The 25,605-nt window shown below is 35.1% G+C and overlaps 1 protein-coding gene across 3 annotated transcripts in view; it reads left to right on the top strand.

Moving 5' to 3' along the window:
• The window catches only part of ZDHHC15 (zinc finger DHHC-type palmitoyltransferase 15), a 166,938-nt gene that overhangs the window by 109,966 nt on the left and 31,367 nt on the right, over nucleotides 1–25,605 (top strand). For 2 of the 3 annotated variants that reach the window (XM_048213704.2, XM_044379806.3), the window contains exons 6-10: nucleotides 1,884–1,916; nucleotides 2,663–2,783; nucleotides 7,159–7,291; nucleotides 9,082–9,208; nucleotides 10,896–10,999. In XM_048213704.2, the coding sequence (XP_048069661.1) occupies nucleotides 1,884–1,916; nucleotides 2,663–2,783; nucleotides 7,159–7,291; nucleotides 9,082–9,208; nucleotides 10,896–10,999 (518 nt within the window). Of the gene's footprint in view, nucleotides 1–1,883; nucleotides 1,917–2,662; nucleotides 2,784–7,158; nucleotides 7,292–8,597; nucleotides 8,739–9,081; nucleotides 9,209–10,895; nucleotides 11,000–25,605 lie in introns of those variants that run through there. The other variant, XM_057312633.1, reaches the window with a different exon arrangement.

Here is a 25,605-nt window from a genome sequence, read left to right as displayed (position 1 = left end):
CTGTTTCAGAACAGTTTTAGATTTATAGAATTATTGTGATGGTAGTTCTCATCTGTCCTACGTCCAGTTTCCCCTATTATCAACACCTTACATTAATATGATACATTTGTTGCAATTAATGAGCCAACATCAATACATTATTTTTAATTGAAGTCCATACTCTTTTTAGAATTCCTTTTTTTTTTTCCCTGAGATCCCATCCAGGATACCACATTACATTTAGCTGGCATGTCTTCACAGGCTCTTTTAGTTCTTAACAGTTTCTCAGAATTTACTTGTTTTTGATAACCTTGACAGTTTTTAGGACTTTAGGATTAACGATCAGGTGTTTTGTAGAATATCTCTCAGTTGGGATTTGTCTAATATTTTTCTCATGATTAGACTGGGTACTGTGTTTTGGTTAGGAAGAGCACAGAGGTAAAGTACCATTATCATTGTATTGTATCGAGGGCACATATTATGAACATGACTTATCACTGCTAAATTAATCTTGATCATCTGGCTGAGGTAGTGTTTGTCAGATTTCTCTAATATAAATTTACTATTCCTCCACTACTTTCTTTACCCTTTGAAAGGAAGTCACTATGTATAGCCCAAACTAAAGGAATGGAAAGTTATGCTCCCCCTCCTTGAAGGCAGATTATTTACATAAATTGGAATTCTTCTGCGTGGGAGATTTGTCTCTTCTCTCTTATTTTTGTTTGTTTGTTTCTTTATTTGTTTATTATTCATATAAGTATATAGGCATGGATAATCACTTTATATTTTGGGTTTTACCTCAATACCACTTTATTTTGTTACTCGAATTATTCCAGCTTTGTAGTCACATCTTTATGTTAATAAATATAATCCTAATGTCCTTCTTCTTGGGTGTATGTTCCACCCATATTTCTCTTACTGTTGATTCAAAGAGATCTGTTAAAAGTTCAGAAATAGCCAAAGTAAAGCCAATAAATCACCAGAGTAGTAATTAGTAATTTTTTTATTTTTTAAAGATTTTATTTATTTATTTATTTATTTATTTATTTATTTGAGAGAACAAGAAAGAGCACAAGTGGGGGAGGGGCAGAGGGAAAGGGAGAAGCAAGCTCCTGGCTGAGCAGGGAGCCTTACGAAGAGCTTGATCCAAGGATCCTGGGATCATGACTTGAGCTGAAGGCAGACACTTAATGGACTGAGCCACCCAGGTGCCCCTAGTTAGTAAAATGTTATTGTGTACACACCAAAAAGAGTTTGCAAACCAGGAGCACTCAAACCAAAACATAGACTGAGGCTTGAGATATATTGTTATAAAACAGCTTATATAGTGAGAAAACAAGGCCTTTTTATTCTTCACACTGATTAGTTAGAATATTCAGAATTTTCTTAAATTAAGACAGAGAATTGGTCAGTGGTTACTTTATATAAACCTTAGAAAACAGTTGAAATTTTACTAATGATTTCCAGAGGCATAAGCAAGAAATGACCCAGGTCAAGTCAGTCTTATAAAATAAACTAAATTAAGCTTTCTTTGTATGACTACAGTGGTTTTGTCAGCTTGGGAAATTTTCAGGGATGGTCTCCATTTGTCTTTTATTTTAACAGACTGTAGTCATATGTTTTCTTCTGTACTTTTATTAATCTGTATATTGAGCAAAATGAGGGGAGATATCTCAGACATCTAGGCATGTAACTTGCTGCCAGCATAATCCTATAAAGTGTTGTGACTGGCTCATCCTAGAAATAACGGAGAACAAAATAATTTTGCAGTAGCTTATAGTGGAAATCTAAGAATGAGTGTACTGGTACCATGTAAAAATACTGGTGAGACTTGAGTTAAACTATGAGGTGTTACTGCATTTCCATAGCTCCGCTCATCACACTGTATTCTGTTTCATTTGTAGGTGTGTATTAAAAATGGACCATCACTGCCCTTGGTATGTCCCTTTGATTCATTACTTTGAAAGGGTCAGCGTTGCTCAAAATGCCTACTTTCCTAAGCATAGTTGTAACATGCTTATTTCTCTAACCATAAATCACTGGGTCTTGTATGTACATGGGGGACAAGGGAGGCATAACATTTTAAAGCAAAAATAAATATACCATCAAAGGTATGGTAGTGAATTCCTGGGCTCACAAAACTAATGGTCTTTTGTTCATTAGCTTTAGTAATTGGGTGTAGCAATGAAATCAAGCACAAATAGTTTTCTTTGACATATACAATTCAGTTCTGCTTTTAGTTGTCTTGATGTTTGAAATATTCTAGATTGTTAACTTCAGCAATTCTTCTCCAAATTTTGTATGTCTGACCTAGAGAACCAGTCTGAAACCATCTAACTACAAAGAGAACATGCCACACTGTACTAAGTGTAGCTGTTGAGATTGTAATAGGTTTTCAGCATCCAAGATTCAGGTTTCCTTGGCTGGGTCAGGAACCAGTCCAGAACTATTAAGTAGGCCGGGTGTCTCTATGCCTGTAAATGAAAGGAGAAACAAGTGAGACATGAACTTGTTTTTCCAGTCTGTTCCTATTAAGGGATTTCTATTTCTGTTGAGTTTCTACACAACACATAATGAAGAAGCAGGAGTAACATACTTCCATTGCTTTGTTCACTTATGCATCAGTGTGTTCTCAATCAATGAATCCTAATTTCAAATTAGTTTTTCTTTTTTTCTTTTTTAGGGTTAATAATTGCATTGGATTTTCCAACTACAAATTCTTTCTTCAGTTCTTAGCTTATTCTGTTCTCTACTGCCTGTACATTGCTACAACAGTCTTCAACTATTTCATCAAATACTGGAGAGTAAGTTAAATAACCCTGAAAGGTCACCCCCCCCAAACAAACACACACCTACTCCAATATGTGACATTTTTCAACTTTTCTTTTGACATTTCGAAATAGCTATTACTAAGGTGAGCAGAAAGGAAGGACTAAAAACAAGTTTCCCATGTTGAATATTCTGAGATTTAGGAGTTTGTTATTTAAGGATTCCACTTAAACAAATTTCTGTCATACGTGAGGGTTTTGTTAAGACCCCTTTAGGAACCTAACCTCTTGACTCTTAGTGGTTCTTTACAATGCACTTACCTAGTTAAGTTTTAAAAATCCACTTCTTACCAATTATAGATTTTTAAAATGTTGAAACTAATTTTGATTCTCTAGTTTCCTAAGAAAAAGGCTAACAAAATATTCCCTCATCGTCAGAAAATACTTTCTCATTTCCTGTTCAAAGGAGAGTTGCAAAATTCCTATTAGACAGAAAGATTCATTCACTCATCTTTGCACGTGACCAAAATGAAATGGGGAGTCTTATTTGAACTTTGTATGACAAACAATGGGTTGGGAATTAGGAAAACTGAGTTTTAATACTGGTTCTGTTACCTGCTTCACTAGTTCATTGCCAAGATCAAATGAAACATATGTTAAAAGTACTTTACCTTTCAACATATGATTTTGATGATTATAGTGAAATCTAAAAGAGAATTTCATATTTCTTCTACTTTAAGATTTCAACCATATTCCATCTATTTCCAAAAGAATTGAAGGCAGATTTTTACTTTACGTATGTGTGTGGGGTCTGGCAGCAGTATAGTGAATTTTTTTATTTTAAGCCAATGGACTCCAGAAGATCTCCCTTCCTCACAATTCCAGTACAATAGTTAAAATATCATAACCTTCCATGATGAGGGTTGTCCAAACTGAACCTAAATAGCAAAAGACAGATGTGGGCAGAGCTATTATTTATTACTGTAGGAATTGTACAGGAGCCCATATAATAGGAATATCTCACATCAAGTGAAGAGGTAAAGCAGCAGGAAAAGAATGTGGATCCTTTGACCAGACTAAAGGTTATAATAAACTGGAGAACAAAGGAGAAAGACAGGCAGCGAGAACCTAAATACCCGAGAGTAGTTAAATTATTAATTAGTGCTTTGATCCCTACTAGTATAGAAAATATAGTATAAAAAATTAGAGTGATATGTGCTTTCCATTCTCCCAACTTTCTGAATCAATTCAGATATTTAATAACTTTAAGAATCAGGAATTATGGGGCACCTGGGTGGCTCAGTTGGTTAAGCGTCTACCTTCAGCTCAGGTCATGATCCCAGGATTCTGGGACCAAGCCCAGCATCGGACTCCCAGCTCAATGGAGAGTCTGCTGCTCCCTCTACCCTTCCCCCTGCTCATGAGCGCACGCACACACACTCTCTCTCTGACAAATAAATAAAATCTTTTTAAAAAAACTTCAACTCAGAGATACAAAAGTATAAGCAGAAATGAAGTTTTCTCATAAATTTTCCCCAAATACAAAATGTTTCATTATCTTGGCATCTCTTCTTGGGCTCCTCTCCATATCATAGGATCTCTTATCGTGCTCAGGTTTTCATGACCTGTCTGGCATCCCATTCACACACTGAGCTACTAACCTGAATGTAAAGAAAATCTGTATCCAATTCAGCAGGGAAAGTGTCAGCCTTGGTCTTCACTACAGACCTTACTTGGTCTTTAACACAGCAGGCTACTGTGTAAGAACTCATAAAGGAGTAAACAATGTTGCATTTTATACATTTTGCCTTGGCCCTCCAAGTTAGTCAGTCTTCAAATACCACGATGCCATCCAGGTGGTGTACACTTTTTTTTTTTTCGCTCTTGAAAGATAATATTTGGATGTGAATTAATTGCCAGAAATATGCCAGTATTCACAAGCACAAGATGAACATAGACGTGTCCTTTTTCTATTCCCTCATTTTTTCTCTACAATAGATTAGCTCATGCCTCACAGATGCGATGTAAGAAAACCTGTCTTGGCTTGCTCTCCTAATGAAAAGGGCATTGACAATTCAGAAAAATGCTGTTTTGCAGTCTCTCCAGCCAGAAAGGACTTTGGGGGTGTTTTAGAGATGCCTTTCTCAGTTTAAATTGAGTCTCGCCTTAAAATAAAAAGTAAACACTGCCATGTATTTTAAAAACCATGTATCAAGGTGACTAGCGGTTCTCCTAGGGAACAGCAACCTCCGTTTGTATGATACTTTACCATTTTCAAAGCACTTTCATATCTATTATCTCATCTTCTCCTCACCACAACCTTATCAAGTACACAAAACAAGAATTGTTAGTCTCGTTTAAAAGTGATAAAACTGAGGCTTATAGTAGTTAAGTGACTTGCTCAGGATCACCCAGCTTGTAAGTTTCAAAGTCAGGACGAGAAGCTATCTGACCCTAAACCCAAAGATGTTACACACTATACCATATCCTACCACCAGCTATAGCTCCTTTGGAATAAAGAATTCAGAAGACAATCATCAGGTCATGTTTTTCCTCTGTATATTAACTTAAAGAGTAACTACTTTGATAGGAAATTGATCTTTTGCCTTATGAAAAAGTAGTAATATACACCTTCCACAGTGGGCCGTGAATCTCCTCACAGAGACTATGAATTATTTTAGAACCAAGATAGTAGTATTTTTCTACCAGTATTCCCCTGAACTGTTTCTCTGGTGGTTATTGCTTTGAGTAATTTAGCTTGGTTATCTCCTGGGAAGGTAATTTCGAACATCAGGCCATCAGTCTCTTCTAACAACAACAACAAAAAGACTTTATCAAGGACTATCCTTTGGCAGACAAAAGATAGTTCTACAAGAGTAATTAGGGGAGGGAAAGATTTCCAGCTTAGCTACCCAGGGTATGAACTGAATTTTCATCAGTCCCTCTTGCCCAGACATTTCCTGTCGCCCATTTAAACATGAAAGATAAGAAGTAAAATAAATGTAAGCCTTAAAAGCTTTAACAAACATATTCAAAAAGTAGAGATTATGAAAGCAAAAACCCAGCTATGCAAAAACTACTACGAAACAATATATAAAATTTTTCCTATAAACTCAAAACAAAACAAACACAAACCAATCAAATTCAGTTTGGGTGCTTAGGCCAAGATTTTGTGGAGGGATCATTTCTGAAAGGAGCTTCAGATGAAGGTTTCTGAAAGTTGAAGTTCTTGCGATAACTATTTCCTGGGGTGTTCTGCCCCCATGCAAATTTTACCCAGACTACTCATCAGCTGAAAACATCCGACTGACTGACTTCCCCTTATCTTCATCCTTCAAACATATATACTCTGAAATATCCCCAGTATTTCCTTACATCAAAATGAATAAAAGTCTTCTCTAAGAAAAAAAAATCTGTGCTATCTGAATTTTCCAAGTGTTTCCAAGTCTTAATTTTTTTCCTTCCAAGCTGAAGTAGAACCAGATCCTAATGTTAAGGTCCACTTCAATCGAGAATCACCTTTAACTTTACTACTCAAGAGCATTTAGAAATACTTTAATGCAATTCATCATGCCAAATCAATGATCAGCACAGGAAAGGGGGAAATAAAAAACTTCTCTAAACTGCTCATTCCAAAACTGAAAATGTTTTCTAAAATTCTCTTCAGAAGATAAAATGTTATACACTGTGTATGCTGGTTTAGGGCTGCATGTAAAAAAAGAAATCTGGCACCACATGGAAAATAAGATGTCTCAGATAACTATAAGTCTTTTTTGCTTGATTTTATTGTCTAAAGAGCTATTTCACAGGATGTGATATACCAATACATTCTACTTCAGTTATAAAAAACAACCACACGAAATTTTCAGTAGCTTTAAAGTCACGTTATAACTTATAGGTAGAGCATTTTGAATTCTACCTACGTGTTTTAACTTCCTACATATATCATTGTGATGTTTTCAACATACACATGTCCAAGGAAACATGACATATAAAGTATTTCAGAATAACACATCTTGAGACTAGAGGATGAACCATATGACCTCAAGATCACCTCTGGCCAGTGATTCATAATCTGCAAACTAAATGGAATACAAGCTTTAAGAGGTTACATACCAGTTATGGCCTGAATATACCCTTTTTGTACTACTCTTTTCTAATTGCTGCAGCATATACTCTGTTTTACAGTGAACTTAATCAAGGATCCATTTTAGTCTTTGTAGGCTGAAGGCATATCCATAATGAGGTATGGTCATCAACAGAAAGAACTTTTATAAAAATTTTATAAAGTCTATTTTTAATTATAGCTAGACATTTTATACATATGAGAAAAGTGCTGACATATAGAAAAACTAGCCAAGCCTTATCACTTTAATCCTTTGTTTCTATTTGTTTATTATTTCTGTTCTAGGGGGAATTGCCCAGTGTTCGCTCAAAGTTCCATGTTCTTTTCCTCCTCTTTGTGGCCTGCATGTTTTTTGTCAGCCTTGTGATTCTCTTTGGTTACCATTGTTGGCTTGTCAGCAGAAACAAAACCACCTTAGGTAAGACTGGATATGAAGACAAGGGAAGAAACACATTAATGTACATCATAGTGGCCTATGGATTATTCCCAGGGAAGAGAAAAAGTTCCAGTGAAGCATTTTATTTGTAGTGACTTTCCTTTACTTCCAAACTGAGACAAATGTAAACACGTTTAACCAAAACGGAGAGCCATAGTGAATGAATAAAGCAGTATTGAATGAAACCTCACACAAAACCAAAATGAACCATTGTTCTTTGTAATTCACATTGGGTAATAACTCCCCAAATTTATGGCTTGAAAAATTTCTAGAAGGTGTTCACATGAGGAAGTGGAGGAAAAAATCAATACAGAAGGGAATAGCAGAAGGGAGAAGTGAAGGTTAATAAAGATAGAAGACTCTAAATTATTGAAGGCATCCAAAGACAGAGTGCTGAGAAAGAATCCAAACCAACAAATCGCTGGATATCTACAATCATCAAGTAGCTGTGGAGGACTGGGAATATGATAAATACACTGAATAAGCGAGTTTCTAGAAAATGAGTACAAGAAATGAATATTTTTTTTCTGTTACTCTATACTCCAACCTGTTATTTGGAGAATTCTATTTCTGATGGATTACAGTACAATAACTTTATTTCATCTAGAGTGAAACAAATATTTACATTGTATACAAATAAATGCATGAGGAGTGAGGAGAAAGTGTCCAAATGTTGAATGTTCAGCTAAGACAGAGTGAGCAATTTCAGTACAAAAGCCACTAGGGCTTCAGAGGGGAGGGGGTGGGGGAATGGGATAGGCTGGTGATAGGTATTAAGGAGGGCACTATTGCATGGTGCACTGGGTGTTATACGCAAGTAATGAATCATGGAACTTTACATCAAAAACTAGGAATGTACTCTATGGTGACTAACATAATTTAAAAAAATACTAATAAAAAAGTAAAAATAAAAATAAAAAAAGGCCACTATACATTTGGAACTCATTTACTAATAATGCTAACAGCTAAGAAAATATTTACACTCCTTTTCTAAACCAAATATCTGTAGCACTTAGTTTGCTAGGGTGGTAGATCAGCACATTTGGCTTAGACATAACTGCAAAGTAGAGAAGTACTAAGAACTTCACGATAACAGAGTCTGAAAACAAAGAACAAATGGGAAATGGCTAGATGCAGCTGGTCCAACAGTGAAAGTGTTTGTTGCTTAATGGGATAAATATGTCCAAAATAATGTGCACTAACATGGTCCAACTCCTCAGTCTTTGAGGTGATTATAGTTCACCTGTTGACATTTTTACTGGGGTAAAATCAGTTTCTTATATTGCAGGTTTCAGTGTAAACATCTTCATTTCTGAAAAGTTTCAAAACCAAATCAATGTCATTACCAACTCATCATGCATCATTACTTCAGTCCCAGCTCTAAGGATGGACACCATTGGGCTGCTGTTGCCACTTAGATTTAAATAAAGTACTGTTAAATTTGTTCTTTCACTCCTTACAATGCAGCAGCACAAAATATATAGTTTCCCTATGGCTGCTTAATTATTTCTACCATTATGTGTTTCTTCTGCCCTTTGTTTTAAGTACCAATTCTTTGCATTTAATAACAAAATTACTTTGTATTAAGTAATTAAACTGGTTTTTACTAAGTAATTTAACAATAACTAAGGATGAGAGGCCTATGCTACCACAGCAAAAAGATATTGTAGCATCAAGTCACATTCATGGAGAACTGTAAGATCATAATAGTCCTGAAATTTGTTCCTTTATTGCTTTCTTCCTCTTTTTTCAACTCCCCTATCCTGCCCTAGAGGCCTTCTGTACTCCAGTGTTTACAAGTGGCCCAGAGAAAAATGGGTTCAACCTTGGCTTCATCAAAAATATCCAGCAGGTGTTTGGAGATAACAAGAAGTTCTGGTTAATACCTATTGGGTCCAGGTAGGTAATTATTACCACTGAAAGAAGTTGATGCTGGACCATGCCTTGAAGTAGGAAACTCAGTTTTAATTCTAGTTTGCAACAAGTAACAGTCCAATAAAAAACTCTATTCCCAAAGTTCTTTATTTCTGGGTTGATAAAGAGAAATTAGAGGTGAGGATATGATAAATAGACACTCTCGTGCTTTGTGGCAGTGTAAACTGGTATCACTCTTTGTAAATGAATTTGGTAATATGTACCAAAAATCATAAGAATCCACATGTCCATTGTCCAGCAATCCCACTTCTAAATATCTGTCCTAAAGACAAACTAGGCATAAAAATGTTCATCACAACAATATTTCCAGCCAATAATTAGAAAACATCCAACCTAAATATTCAACAATATGCTATATATATCCCCATTGACTGGAATATTAATGTAGTCATAAGTAATAGTAATTAAGACTATGTCACAATAAAGGGAAATGCTCACTCTAAGTGAAAAATGTAGAATTCAAGTGGTATGTACTCTGTGATTAAAAATATATACAAAAATATGTGTAAATATATACAGAAGAAAAACAGCAGAGGGGGCATATACCCCCAAAATGCTGTAAGTGGATAAGTGGTACCAGTTGGTGTTTCACAGGCTCTTTTATTTAAGATCTATGGTATATCCTACTATCCTGGCTATAAAACACAAAACAAAACTGTGTTGGTGGGTAATGTTGATTAATAACTGTTAGCAATTATTTGCACCCCCCTAACACACATACACACACAAATACACACACTATCAGTACATCAAAGGGAGATCTAAAATGAGTCTCTGAAATAGAAAAAAAATCAAAGCCCATTCACTTATAATCAGTATACTTACATCCTCTGTAGAGAACTATAAATGAAATCTGTCAACTTTCAGTTAACCACAATTATGAACAGGAGAAAAGACATAGGTAATATAAAATGAGTAATCCAAAAGTCACTCAGATAAAAATTTGCGATGCATTGAGATATATATACTCAAATGTTCAAACCGTAGCCCACTCAAGCCAGAACTAACTTAGTTCCCTCCAATGCATCCCATCTGTTGGGGGACAGAGATTAACCAAGGAGGTAGCCCTGGATTACCATAGATATCCACAAAGTGGATCCCCCATGAGGGTAATTGCCCCCAAAATCTGCACTCCTAGAGATGCCTCACTCTCGCTGTTTCCCATAGTTCCTAATAACCTTTCTGCCATACAAGCCATATAACGGGGCATTCAGACATTAATATCTATCTCCAATTCACAGCAACTTATCTCCAATGTTTCAATGATTCTGAATCTGCTCATTTTTGTTGAAAATGTAGAACCAAAGCAATAAGATAGTTGGGTATAAATTCAGATGATCATCATTAAATGATATTTATGAAGCCTGCAATGTGTGCATATTGCCATAACTGGGCATTATGGGAAACAAGTTAAACAGTTGCTTACAAACCAAAACAGTCGACACTGATGTAGACAAACAAGATATAGAAATTGAAAGCAATATAGCAACTAAATGATGCTATTGTAAAACCCTATTACACCATGGCTTTAGCAAATAAACTAAATGGTTTAAATCTTTCTAAGAACCCCCTCCTATTTCTAAGGGGGTTATTACATTCATAGAAAGTCTATGTCCACTGCAAGAGCTCACAGCCTTCCTTTCCCCAACAGCCCTGGTGATGGACACTCCTTCCCTATGAGGTCTATGAATGAGTCACAAAACCCACTGTTAGCAAATGAAGAGCCCTGGGAAGACAATGAGGATGAAAACCGAGGTAAGGAGGCTCAGAAGGAAGCCTTTCTCCACCCAGCAGAGCAAGCACTAATAAAGACCATGTTAATGCAACCAATGTAGTGTAGTAAGAAAATAGTGTCCAGAAAGATTATATAAGCATGTCAACCTCATAAGTGCCCTTTGGATAGAGAAGGAAAAGTATGGCCAGATTTGTGTTGCACATACGGGTGGCTTAGGTTGGATTAAATGGCAGCTTGGAAGGTTTCTTAACAGCTTTGTGATACCATGATTTATAACCAATCAGATAAGTCAGGAAACATAATAAACAGTGCTGTGTATATTTGTAAACAATCCTGCCAGTTAGTCACTCATTATGTTTTGCTTGAGTTAATTTAATCAGTGGACAGCAGCTCACCTTTCTCTACCCTAATTTATTCACATTGGTTAAATTTGCTTTATCTTTTTAAGATTTTATTTATTTATTTGAGAGGGAGAGTGAGTGAGAGAGAGAACACGAGCAGGGGCAGAGGGAGAGGGAGAAGCAGGCTTCCCACCGAGCAGGGAGCCTGATGCGGGACTCCATCCCAGGACCCTGGGATCATGACCTGAGCCGAAGGCAGACGCTTAACCAACTGAGCCACCCAGGTGCCCCTACGTTTTCTTTAAAATATCATTCCCTTTCTCTCTTAGAATGGTTTAAATATACAAAGAAATATAGTATATGTAGGCAAGCCTACACAGGCTTGTAGTCTACTTTTCTAAAAGGCAAAACAGCAAAGGAAAAATGAGGAAGCAGAACTTTGTCCTTCCACCTTTTTCCCACCAGGTTTTGGGATCATAATGAGATTGGGGTGTGTGTGTGTGTGTGTGTGTGTGTGTGTGTGTGTGTAAAAAGCTGAAAGTTAAGTTCTCATGTCACATACCCCTACCATCATCTGTTCTTTGTCTCCAAGTGATGTTATGCTTACAACTGTGCCTCCAGCGTGTGTTTATGTTGCTAATACCAGGCATCAGAGTGTAATTTTTACCAGCTGATCCCAATAATACAATAGCTGACAAAAATTTTGAGTGAGAAATTGTAGTACTTGTCAGAAACTGTACCTGGGGTGAATGAGGCTGATTAGGACACAGAAAATCATTGGGGTGAGGAACAGAGATGGTAAACATGTCTTTATGAATGTTTACCCAGTTAGGTCCAGGGTTTCTATCTTGAAGGCCAGTTTTAGAGTAAGGCAGATTGCTAAGACTAAGGAAGATAAAACATTACAAAATTCACAGTTACAAAGGGAAAGAGTTCTTGCCCAGCCGACTAGGCACCTCCCTTATCAACTTCTGCTGATTCTTTATTGAAAAATTGACTGTGTTTTGACCTACCTTCCTTTAGCTATCACTCTTTCCATTTTTCTCTTTCAAGTTTTTATTTAAATTGCAATTAGTTAATATATAGTGTAATATTAATTTCAGGTATAAAATTTAGTAATTCAACACTAAATAAAGCACAGGGTGCTACCACAACATGTGCCCTCCTTAATCCCTATCACTTATTTAACCCATCCCCCAAACACCTCCCCTCTGACAACCATCGGTTTGTTCTCTATAGTTTAGAGGTGGCTTCTTGGTTTTCCTCTCATTCCCCCCCCCATGTTTGTTTTGTTTCTTAAATTCCTCATGAGTCAAATCATATGGTATTTGTCTTTCTCTGACTGACTTATTTCACTTAACATAGTACTATCTAGCTCCATCCATGTCTTTGCAAATGGAAAGATTTCATTCTTTTATATGGCTGAGTAATAGTCCATTGTATATACATGCCACATCTTCTTTATCCAATCATCAGGCAGTGGGCACTGGGACTCTTTCCATAATTTGGCTCTTGTAGATAATGTTGCTATAAACATCAAGGTACATTTATCCCTTCAAATCAGTATTTTTATATCCTTTTGAGTAAATACCTAGTAGTGCAGTCACTGGACCGTAGATAGTTCTATTTTTAACTTTTTGAGGAACCTCCATACTGTTTTCTAGAGTGGCTGTACCAGTTTGCATTCCCACCAACAGTGTAAGAGGGTTCCATTTTCTACATTCTTGCCAACACCTGTCATTTCCTGTATTGTTCATTTTGGCCATTCTGACAGGTGCGAGGTGATAACTCACTGTAGTTTTGATCTGTATTTCCTTGATGATGAGTGATATTAAGCATATTTTCCTGTGTCTGTTAGCCATCTGGATGTCTTCTTTGGAAAAATGTCTATTCCTGTCTTCTTCCCATTTCTTAACTAGATTATTTGTGTTTTGGGTTTTGAGTTTTGAGTTTTAAAAGTTCATTATGTGTTTTAGATACTAACCCTTTATGTCATTTGCATGGAGCAGTGGGTGTTATATGCAAACAATGAATCACGGAACACTACATCAAAAACTAATAATGTACTGTATGCTGACTAACATAATAAAATAAAATGTAATTTAATTTAATTTAATTTAAAAAGATATGTCATTTGCAAATATCTTCTCCATTCCATATGGTGCCTTTTAGTTTTGTGGATTGTTCCCTTCAACATACAGAAGGGTTTTTTTTGTTTTTCTTTTTTTATGAAGTCCTGATAACTTATTTTTGCTTTTGTTTCCCTTCCCTCAGGAGACGTATCTAGAAAGAAGTTGCTTCAGCTGATGTCAGAGAGGTTACTCCCTATGTTCTTCTCTAGGATTTTAATGGTTTCTTGTCTCACATTTAGGTCTTTCAACCATTCTGGATTTACTTTTGTGTATGGTGTAAGAAAGTGGTCCGGTTTCAGTCTTCTGCATGTGGCTGTCCCGTTTTCCCAACACCCTTTGTTGAAGAGACTGTCTTTTTCCATTGGATATTCTTTCCTGCTTTGTCAAAGATGAGTTGACCGTAGGTTCATTTCTGGGTTTTCTATTCTGTTCCATTGATCTATGTGTCCATTTTTTGTGCCAGTAATATACTATTTTGATCACTACACCTTTGTAATATAACTTGAAGTCCGAAAGTGTGATGCTTCCAGCTTTGCTTTTCTTTTTCAAGATTGCATTGTCTATTCAGGGTCTTTTGTAATCCCATATAAATTTTAGGATAGTTTGTTCTAGCTCTGTGAAAAATGCTGGTGTTATTTTCAAGGGGATTGCATTAAATGTGTAGATTGCTTTGGGTAGTATAGACATTTTGACAATAGTTCTTCCAATCCATGACCATGGAATGTTTTTCCATTTCTTTGTGTCCTCTTCAATTTTTTTCACAAGTGTTCTATAGTTTTCAGAGTACAGATCTTTTACCTCATTGGTTAGACTTTATTCCTAGGTATCTTACGGTTTTTGGTACGGTTGCAGTTGGGATTGATTCCTTGATTTCTCTTTCTGCTGCTTCATTATTGGTGTATAGAAATGAAACAGATTTCTGTATGTTGATTTTGTATCCTGTGACTTCATTGAATTCGTGTATCAGTGTCTTTCCATTTCTTTGTGTCATCTTCAATTTCCTTCATCAGTGTTTTCTTGTTTTCAGAGTGTAGGTCTTTATGTCTTTGGATAGATTTATTCCTAGGTATCTTATGGGTTTTGGTGCAATTATAAATGGAATCGATTCCTTGATTTCTCTTTTTGCTGCTTCATTATTGGTGTATGGAAATGCAACAGATTTCTGTACATTGATTTTGTATCCTGTGACTTTATGGAATTCGTGTATCAGTCCTAGCAATTTTTTGGTGGAGTCTTTTGGGTTTTCTATAAAAAGTATCATGTCATCTGCAAAGAGTGAAAGTTTTACTACTTCCTTGCTGATTTTGATGCATTTTAATTCTTTTTGTTTTCTGATTGCTGTGGCCAAGACTTCCAATACTATGTTAAATAACATTACTAGGGAGTGGACACCCCTGTCTTGTTCCTGAATGTAGAGGAAAAGCTCTCAATTTTTCCCCATCGAGGATGATATTAGCTGTGTTTTTTTTTAATATGGCCTTTATTATGTTGAGATATTTTCCCTGTGTTGTTTGTGAACATAGAGGAAAACTCTCAGTTTTCCCTATTGGGGGTAATATTAGCTGTGGGTTTTTTATATATGGCATTTATTATGTTGAGGTATATTCCCTCTAAACCTATTTTGTTGAGGGTTTTTATCATGAATGAATATTGTGCTTTGTGAAATGCTTTCTCTACATCTATTGAAATGATCATATGGTTCTTATCCTTTCTTTTATTAATGTGGTATAGCATGTTGATTGGTTTTCTAGTAATGAACCAGACTTGTAGCCCAGTAATAAATGCACTTGATTATGATGAATGATTCTTTTAATGTACTGTTGGATCCAATTTCCTAGTATTTTTATTGAGAATTTTTGCATCCATGTTCATCAGGGATATTGGCCTGTAGTTCTCTTTTTTAATGGCGTCTTTTCTGGTTTTGGTATCAAGGTAATGCTGGCATACTGGAATGAATTTGAAAGTTTCCTTCCAATTCTTTTTTTTTTTTTTTTTGAGTATTTGGAGAAGAATAGGTATTGACTCTTCTTTAAATGTTTGGTAGAATTCCCCTGGGAAGCCGTCTGGCTCTGGAGTTTTGTTTGTTGGAAATTTTTTGATTGCTGACTCAATTTCTTTGCTGGTTTATCAGTCTGTCAAGTTTTCTATTCTTTCCTGTTTTACTTTTGGTAGTTTATATATTCCTAGGAATTTACCCATTTCTTCCCGGTTGTCCAATTTGTTGGCATATAGTTTTTCATAATTCTCTTATAATCGTATTTCTGTGGCATTGGTTGTTATTTCTCCTCTCTCATTTGGTTTTATTTACTTGAGTCTTTCTTTTTGATAAGTCTGTCTAGGGGTTGATCAATTTTATTAATTGTTTCAAAGAACCCACTCCTGGTTTCATTGATCTGTTCTATTGGGTTTTTTGTTTCTATATCATTTATTCCGCTCTAATCTTCATTATTTTCCTTCTGCTGGCTTTAGGCTTCATTTCTAGCTTCCTTAGGTGTAAGGTTAGTTTGTTGCTTTGAGACTTTTCTTGCTTCTTGAGGTAGACCTGTATTGTTATATACTTCCTTCTTAGGACCACTTTTGTGGCATCCCAAAGGTTTTGGACTGTCCTGTTTTCATTTTCATTGGTTTCTATGTAATTTTTTTAATTCAATTAGCCAACATATAGTACATCATTAGTTTTTTATTTAATGTTCAATGATTCATTAGTTGTATATAACACCCAGTGCTTATCACATCATGTGCCTTCCTTATTGCCCATCAGCAAATTACCCCATCCCCCGCCCACCTCCTTTTCTGCAACCCTCAGCTTGTTTCCAAGAGTCAAAAGTAGACTTTTTTCCATGTAATTTTTTATTTCCTCTTCGATTTCCTGGTTGATCCATTCATTGTTTAGTAGCATATTGTTTAACCTCCATGTATTTGTGGTCTTTCCAAATTTTTTCTTGTGGTTGGCTTCAAGTTTCATAGTGTTGTGGTCAGAAATGATGCATGGTGTGATCTCAATCTTTTTTTATTTGTTAAGGCCTAATTTGTGACATAATATATGATCTATTCTGGAGAATGTCCCATGTGTACTTTAAAGATTTCTTTATTTATTTGAGAGAGAGAGAGAAAGTGAGTACATTGGGAAGGGGCAGAGGGAGAGTAGAGAACCTCGAACAGGCTCCCCACTGAGTACAGATCCTGATTTGGGACTCAATCTCACAACCCTGAGATAATGACCTGAGCCAATATCAAGAGTCAGACACTTAACCGACTGAGCTACCCAGGTGCTCCTGTCGCATGTGCACTTTAAAAGAATATGTATTCTGCTGCTTTAGGATGGAATGTTCTGAATATATCTGTTAAGTCCATCTGGTCCAGTGTTTCATTCAAAGCCATTGTTTCCTGTTGATTTTCTACTTAGATGATCTGTCTGTTGCTGTAAGTTGCTGAAACATCAATTAGTTCCTCTATGTTTGTTATTAACATTTTTATACATTTGAGTGCTCCCATGGTGGGTGCATAAATATATACAATTGTTATATGTTCTTGTTGAACTGTCCCCTTTATTATCCTTGTCTTGTTCCTGATCTTAGAGGAAACATTTTTAGTCTTTTGTTGTTAGTTGTAGGTTTTTCATATATGGCCTGTATGTTGAGGTATGTTTCCTCTAAACTCACTTTGTTGAGAGATTTTTAACCACAAAAGGATGTTGTATTTTGTGAAATGCTTTCTCTCCATCTATTGTGATGATCATATGCTTTTTAATCTTCCTCTTGCTAATGTGATAGATCACATTAATTGATTTGCAAATATTGAACCACCCTTACACTCGAATGAATCTCACTTGATCATAGTGAATGATCCTTTAAGGTATTGTTCAATTCAGTTTGCTAATATTTTGTTGAGCATTTTGCATCTATGTTCAGCAGAACTATTGGCATGTAGTTTTCTTTCTATTCTTTTCTCTCCCTGTCTCTCTTTCTCTCTCATAGTGTCTTTGGTTTTGGTATCAGGGTTACATTGGCCTCATAGAATATATATGGAAGCTTTCCTTCCTTTTCCAATTTTTGGAATAATTTGAGGAGAATAGGCATTAACTCTTCCTTAAATGTTTGGTAGAATTCACCTGTGAAGCCATCCAGTCCTGGACTTTCATTTGTTGGGAATTTTTTTTATTTTCTTCTTTCCTTCTGTTTTCTTTCTTATTCAGTTTTAGAAGATCGTATGTTTCTAGTGATTTATCTAATTTCTTCTAGTTGTCCAATTTGTTGGTATGTAATTTTTCATAATATTCTAATATAATTGTTTGTATTCTGTGGTGTTGGTTGTTATTTCTCCTCCTTCATTTCAGATTTCGTTTATTTGAGTCCTCTCTCTTTTTTTCTTAGTGAGTCTGGCTAAGGGTTTATCAATTTTGTTTATCTTTTCAGAGAACCAGTTCTTGGTTTCACTGATTTTTTTTATTGTTTTATAGTCTCTATTTGTTCTTTTTTTTTCTGGTTCCTTTAGGTATATAATTACATTGTTTATTTGAGATTTTTCTTGTTTGTTTGTTTTTTTTTGAGGTAGCAGTGTATTGCTATCATCTTCCCTCATAGAATTGCTTTGTGTCCCAAGAATTTGGACTATTGTGTTTTTTCATTTTCATTTGTCTCCATGTATTCTTTGATTTGTTGTTGTTGTTGTTTGTTGTTGATTCATTGGTTGTGTAGTAGCACATTTCTTAGCCCTCATGTGGTTTTGTTCTTTCTAGTTTTTTTTTTCTAGTTTTTTTTTCTTATAATTGAGTTCTAGTTTCATTGTTTTGTTTGAAAAAGATGCTTTATATGATTTCAGTCTTCTTAAATTTGTTGAGAACTGTTTTGTTTTCAGACCTAACAAGTGATCTGCCTTAGAGAATGTTTCATGTATACTTAAGAAGAATGTGCATTCTGCTGTTTTTAGATGGAATATTCTGTATATATCAGTTAGGTCCTTCTGGTTTATTGTGTCATTCAAAACCATTTCCTTGTTGATTTTCTGTCTGGATGATCTATCCAGTCATGTAAGTGGGTAGCTAAAGCCCCCTACATTTATTGTATTACTGTCAATTTCTCCCTTACATCTATTAATATTTTCTTTATGTAGTGCTCCTGGTTGGGTGTATAAATATTTTAATTATTATATTGTCTTGTTGGATTGATCCTTTTATCATTATGTAGTGCCTTTTTTTCCCTTTTTTTTACTTTAGTGTAGTTGACGCACAATGTTACATTAGTTTCAAATGTACAACTTAGCAATTTGTCAGGTTTATACGTTATACTGTGTTCACCACAAGTGTAGCCATCATCTGTCCTGTTACATCACTATTAGAGTATCATCTCTGTATTCCTTTGCTGTGCCTTTTATTCCTATGACTTATTCATTCCATAACTGGAAGCCTTTATCTCCCTCTCCCTTTCACCCATTTTGTCCATCGCCTCACTCCCCTTCCCTCTGACAACCATCACTTTCTTCTCTGTAGTTATTAGTCTGATCCTGCTTTGTGTTTGCTTATTCAGTTTTTTAAAGATTCCACTTACGAGTAGAATCATGTGGTATTTGTCTTTCTCAGTCTGACTTATCTCACCTAGCATAGTACCCTCTAGGTTCTTCCATGTTTTCTCAAATAATACAATCTCATCTTCTTTATGGTTGTGTAATATTCCATTGTGTATATATACCACCTTCTTACCTATCTGTCTATTGATGGACATTTAGGTTGCTTCCATATCTTGGCTGTTGTAAAGAATGCTGCAATAAACATAGAAGTTCATATATCTTTCTGAATTAGTGTTTTCATTTGGGGGGTAAATACCCAGTAGTGTAATTATTGGATCATATGGTATTTCTATTTTTAATTTTTTGAGGAAACTCCATATTGTTTTCCATAGTGGCTATACCAATTTACATTCCCACCAATGGTGCATGAGGGCTCCTTATTCTCCACATCCACACCAACACTTGTTATTTCTTGTCATCCTGATTTTAGCCATTCCAAATAGTGTAAGGTGATATGTCATTGTGCTTTTGATTTACATTTCCCTGATGACTGGTGATACTGAATATCTTTTCATCTGTCTGTGGCCATCTGTATGTCTTCTTTGGAAAAATGTCTATTCAGGTCTTCTGCCCATTTTTTAATCAAATCATTTTTGTTTTGTTTTGTCTTTTTTGGTGATAAGTTGTGTAAGTTCTTTATATATTTTTATAACAAAAATGTAGCAAGAAACAAGAGGGGTATTAAATAAGTAATCAGAACAGTATGTTACTGGGACAAAAACAGACACATAGATCAATGGAACAGAAGAGAAAGTCCAGAAATAAATCCACAATTATATGGTCAATTAATCTATGACAAAGGAGGCAAGAATATGCAATGGGGAAAAGACAGTCTCTTCAACAAATGTTGTTAGGGAAACTGGACAGCTACCTGTGAAAGAATGAAACTGGACCACTTTCTGACACCATATACAAAAACAAAAAATGAATTAAAGACCTAAACATGAGACCTGAAACCATAAAAATCCTAGAAGAGATCACATGCAGTAATTTCTCTGACACTGTCCATAGCAACATTTTTCCAGCTACATCTCCTAAAGCAAGGGAAATAAAAGCAAAAATTAACTTTTGGGATTACATCAAAATAAAAAGCTTTTTCACAGCAAAGAAAACCATCAACAAAACAAAAAGCCAACTTACTGAATGGGAGAAGATATTTACAAATGATATATCCAATAAGGGATGATTAATTACAACTCTATTATTACTTTTTACCACTTTAATTATTATGTGTCTTGGTGTGGACCTTCTTGGGTTAATCTTATTAGGGGCTTGCTGTGCTTCCTGGACTTGGATGTCTATTTCCTTCTCCAAGTTAGGGAAGTTTTCAGCTATTATGTCTTCAAATAAGTTTTCTGCTCTCTTCTCTCTCTCTTCTCCTTCTAGGATCCCTATAATGTGACTGTTATTATACCTCATAACATCAGGAGTTTATTTCCTTAAAGCAGTTTCCCATTCCAGACTTTAAAAAGTATTCAATCATAGGAAAGTATATATCATTTTATAGTTTACACAGTATTTCATATACTTTTTATCATATCCTTTTTTCTCACAACTGTCAGGTTATAGGCATTATTAATGCCATCTGCATTTTTTAATTGAGGAAACTGAGATAGGAAAAGGATAAATAACTTATCCAAGATTACAAAAGAGAGAGAGGCAGAACTTGCACTTAGAGTAAGGCATTCTAATTCCAAATCCTAGATTATTTACAGTGCAGTCTGTCCTTTGGACAAATACATAGGAGACATAGTGCAATGAATGGATGCCATCTTGTTATTCGATGCATTTATTTGCTTCTAAAGTAACCTGTAAAATCATAGGCTATAAGATGCCTTTAGCTTTAGTAAGGCCACTATGCCATCTCAGATATATGAGGATTTTTTAAAGTGTATTGAGAGATTTCACAACCCTCCTTTATTGCACTTTCCATTCAGTATCTCAAATTTAATTATTATAAAACTGTACTTTCCTCTAGCAAAAATTCTCATGCTACACTATTTGTCCAGTTGATTTTGTGTTATCCTCAGTTGCCCCCACTTTCTGTACATAACCGGTCATATACAAGTAATCCTTGCACATTTAAAAACTTAGATTTCTGGGGTAATTGGGTGATGGGCATTAAGGAGGGCAGGTAGTGTGATGAACACTGGTTGTTATACACAACTGGTAAATTATTGAACACTACATCTGAAACTAATGATGTACTATAAGTTGGGTAATTGAATTTAAATTAAAAAATAATAAAAATAAAAACTTAGGTATCTGGGAAAGGTGCTGTAAGTTAAAATTACATGTGCTGAACTTAATTTCTCTTAGGAATAATAAAAGATTTTATTCCTAGCCCAAAATATACTTTCACTTACTACATTGTATAATGCAAAACATTCTAAAATGTATGTAAATTGATAAAATATAGCAACAGTAACCTGTTAAGTAAAAATGTACTATCACAGTCTGAAAGTATATAAAGTCATAAAGTCTTTATCTTCTTTAAAATCGGTGCCTTATTTTAATACAGCAGTATACTATGTAAAGAAATACTTTTATGAAGTCAAGAGGTCTTTTTTAAATTGAGGTAAAATAAGTATATAACATTTTATAAGTTTCAGGTGTATAGCATTATAATTCAACATCTGTATACATGGCAAAGTGATTATCACCAAAAGCCTAGTTATCACCCTTCATACCGTTTACCCTCTTCACCTATTTCACTCACCCTCCAACCCCCTTTCCCTCTGGTAATCATCAATCTGTTCTCTGTATTTATGAGTTTGCTTTTGTGTTGTTTTGTTTTGCTTTAGATTCCACATATGAGTGAAACCATATGGTATTTCACTTTCCCTGTATAACTTACTTCACTTAGCATAATACCCTTAAGGTCCATCCATGTCACAAATGGCAAAATTTCATTTTTATGGGTAAATAGTATTCCACTGTGTGTATGTGTGTGTATCTGTGTGTGTGTGTGTGTGTGTGTGTGTGTGTGTGTACCACATTCTCTTTATCCATTCACCCATCAGTGGCCCCTTAGGTAGTTTTCATATATTTTGCTTGTTTGTTTTGTTTTTTAGGTAATGTCTGCACCCAATGTGGGGCTTGAACCTACAACTCTGAGATCAAGAATCACATGCACTACCAACTGAGCCAGTTAGGCACACCATCCATACCTTGTCTATTGCAAATAATGCTGCAGTGAACATAGGGGTACACATATCTTTTTTTAACTATTCTTTTTATATTTCTCAGATAAATATCCAGAAGTGGAGTAGCTGGATCATATTTTGCTTGTTTGTTTTGTTTTTTGGCTCCTTTGTCATAAATTAATTATCCATACGTATGTGGGTCTGGGCTCTCAATTCTCTTCCATGGATCTATGTGTCTGTTTTTATGCCAGTACCATAATGTTTTGGTTACCATAGCTTTGTAGTGTAGTCTTTAATCAGGGAGCATGATACCTCCAACTTTGTTCTTCTTTCTCAAGGTTGCCTTGGTTATTCGGGATCTTTGGTAATTTCATGAAAAATTTTAAATTATTTTTTCTATTTCTGTGGAAAATGCAATTGGAATTTTGATAGGGATTGCAATGAATCTGTAGATTGCTTTGCATAATATGAACATTTTAACAATATTAATTCTTGTAATCCATGAGCATGGAATATCTTTCCATTTTTTGTGTGTCTTCAATTTCTTTTATCAGTGTCTTATAGTTTTCAGTGTACAGGCCTTTTGCCTCCTTGGTTAAATTTATTTCTAGGTATTTTATTCTTTATGATGCAAGTATAAATGAGATTGTTTTATTTCTCTTTCTGATACTTTATTAGTATATAAATATGCCACACATTTGTGCATATTGATTTTGTATCTTGCAGATTTACTGAATTTATTAGTTCTAACAGTCTTTGGTGGAGACTTTAGGGTTTTCCATATATAATATCATGTCATCTGCAAATAAAGACATTGATACTTCTTCCTTTCCAATTTGGATGACTTTTTTTTTTCTTGCTTTATTGTTGTGGCTGGGATTTCCAATATTATATTGAATAAAAGTGGTGAGAGTGAACATCTTTGTCTTGTTCCTGATCTTAGAGTAAAAGCTGTCAGTTTTTCACCATTAAGCATGATATAGCTGTGGGTTTTTCGTATATGGCTTTTATTGTGTTGAGGTATGTTCCCTCCATACCCACTTAGTTGAGAGTTGTTATAAATGGATGTTGAATATTGTCAAATGCTTTTTCTGCATCTACTGAGATGATCATAGGATTTTCATTTTTCATTTGATAATGTGGTATATCATGCTGATTGATTTGTGGGTGTTGAAACATCCTTACATCCCTGAAATAAATCCCCTTTATTTGTGCCGTATGATCTTTTTGATGTATTGTTGAATTCAGCTTGTTAATATTTTCTTGAGAATTTTTGCATGTATGTTCATTAGGGATATTGGCCCACAATTTTATATCATTGTTATGTTCTTATCTGGTTTTGATATCAGGGTAATGCTGGCCTTTTAAGTGAGCTTGAAAGCATTCCCTCCTCTTCTATGTTTTGGAAGAGTTTGAGGATAGGTATTACATTTTCTTTTAATGTTTCATAGAACTCAACAGTGAAGATGTCTGGTCCTGGACTGTTGTTTATTGGGAGGTTTTTGATTACTTATTCAATTGGCTTCCTAGCAATTGTTCTATTCAGATTTTCTATTTCTTCGTGATTCACTTTTTGAAGATACTATATGAAAGGAATTTATCTGTTTCTTCTAAGTTGTTCACTTTGGTGGTGTACAGTTGTTCATACTAGTTTCTTATGATCCTTTCTACATCTTGTGGTATCAGTTGTGACTTTTGCTCTTTTATTTCTGCTATTATTTATTTGAGCCCTCTTCCTTTCTTGGAGAATCTAACTAAAAATTTGTCATGTTTGTTTATCTTTTCAAAGAAGCAGCTCTTAGATTTTCTGATCTTTTGTATAGCTTTTTAGTCTCTGTGCTTTGATCTTTGTTACCTCCTTCCTTCTACTAACTTAAGGCTTCATTTGTTCTTTTTCTAGTTCCTTCAGGTGTAAAGTTAGGTTGTTTGAGACTTTTCTTGTTTCTTGAGGTAAGCCTGTATTGCTATAAAATTCCCTCTTAGAAATGCTTTTGCTTTTCTTTTGGTAAGTCTTGTGAAAGGTATATCATTTTTATTAATTTTTTCAAAGAACCAGTTTCTGGTTTCATTCATCTGTTCTATTGTTTTTTAGTTTCTATATTATTTATTTGTGCTCTAATCTTTATTATTTCCTTCCCTCTTCTGGCTTTTTCATTTGTTGTTCTTTTTCTAGCTCCTTTAGGTTTGAAGTTAGGTTGTTGATTTGAGATTTTTTTTTTCTTGCTTCTCTAGATAGGCCTGTGTTGCTATATACTTCCCTCTGAGGACCACTTTTGCTGAATCCCAAATGTTGGACTGTCATGTTTTCATTTTCATTTGTTTCCATGTATTTTCATTTCTTCTTTGACTTCCGTTAGCCCATCCATTGTTTAGTAGCATGTTGTTTAACCTCCATGTAGTTATGGTCTTTCCATATCTTTTTTTTTGTGGTTGACTTCTACTTTCATAGTGTTGTGCTCAGTAGAGGTGCATGGTATGCCTTCAATCTTTTTGTATTTGTTAAGGCCTGCTTTGTGAACTAATATGTGATCTATTCTGGAGAATGTGCCATGTGCACTTGAAAAGAATGTGTATTCTGCTGCTTTAGGATGAAATGGATATATCTGTTAAGTCCATCTGGTCCAGTGTGTCATTCAAAACCATTATTTCCTTATTTATTTTCTGTATAGACGATCTGTGCGTTGATGTAAGTGCGGTGTTTAAGTCCCATACTATTATTGTATTATTATCAATGAGTTTCTTTATGTTTGCTCTTAACTGTTTCATACAGTTGGGTGCATAAGTATATACAATATTTAGATCTTCTTGTTGGATTTTCCACCTTTGTTATGATATAGTGTCCTTTTTCATCTCTTGTTGCAGCCTTTGTTTTAAAATCTAGTTTGTCTATCCTAAGCAAAATAAGTCAGTCAGAGAAAGACAAATACCATATGATTTCACTCGTATGTGGAACTTAAGAAACAAAACAGATGAACATAGGGGAAGGGAAGGAAAAATAAAATAAGATGAAGTCAGAGAGGGAGACAAACTATAAGAGACTCTTAACTGTATGAAACAAACTGAGGGTTGCTGGAGGGGTGATGGGTGGGGGGAAGGGGTAACTGGGTGATTGGCATTAAGGAGGGCACTTGATGGAATGAGCACTGGGTGTTATATGCAACTGACCTAATCACTAAATTCTACCCCTGAAACTAATAATATATTATATGTTAATTAAATTGAATTTTAATTTTAAAAATCAGGTTTGTCTGATGCAAATATTGCTACTCCGCCTTTCTTTTGAAATCCATTTGTGTGGTAAATGTTTCTCCACCCCCCCCATTTTCAATCTGTAGGTGTCTTTACATCTAAAATGAGTCTTTTGTAGGCAGCAAATAGATAGATGTTGTTTTTTAAATCCATTCTGACACCCTGACTTTTGATTGAAGCACTTAGTCCATTT

This window comes from Ursus arctos, chromosome X (assembly GCF_023065955.2).
Source record: "Ursus arctos isolate Adak ecotype North America chromosome X, UrsArc2.0, whole genome shotgun sequence".
NCBI lineage: Eukaryota > Metazoa > Chordata > Mammalia > Carnivora > Ursidae > Ursus > Ursus arctos.
Note: the sequence above shows the minus strand (reverse complement) of the source record. Positions and strands in the feature narration are given on the sequence as shown.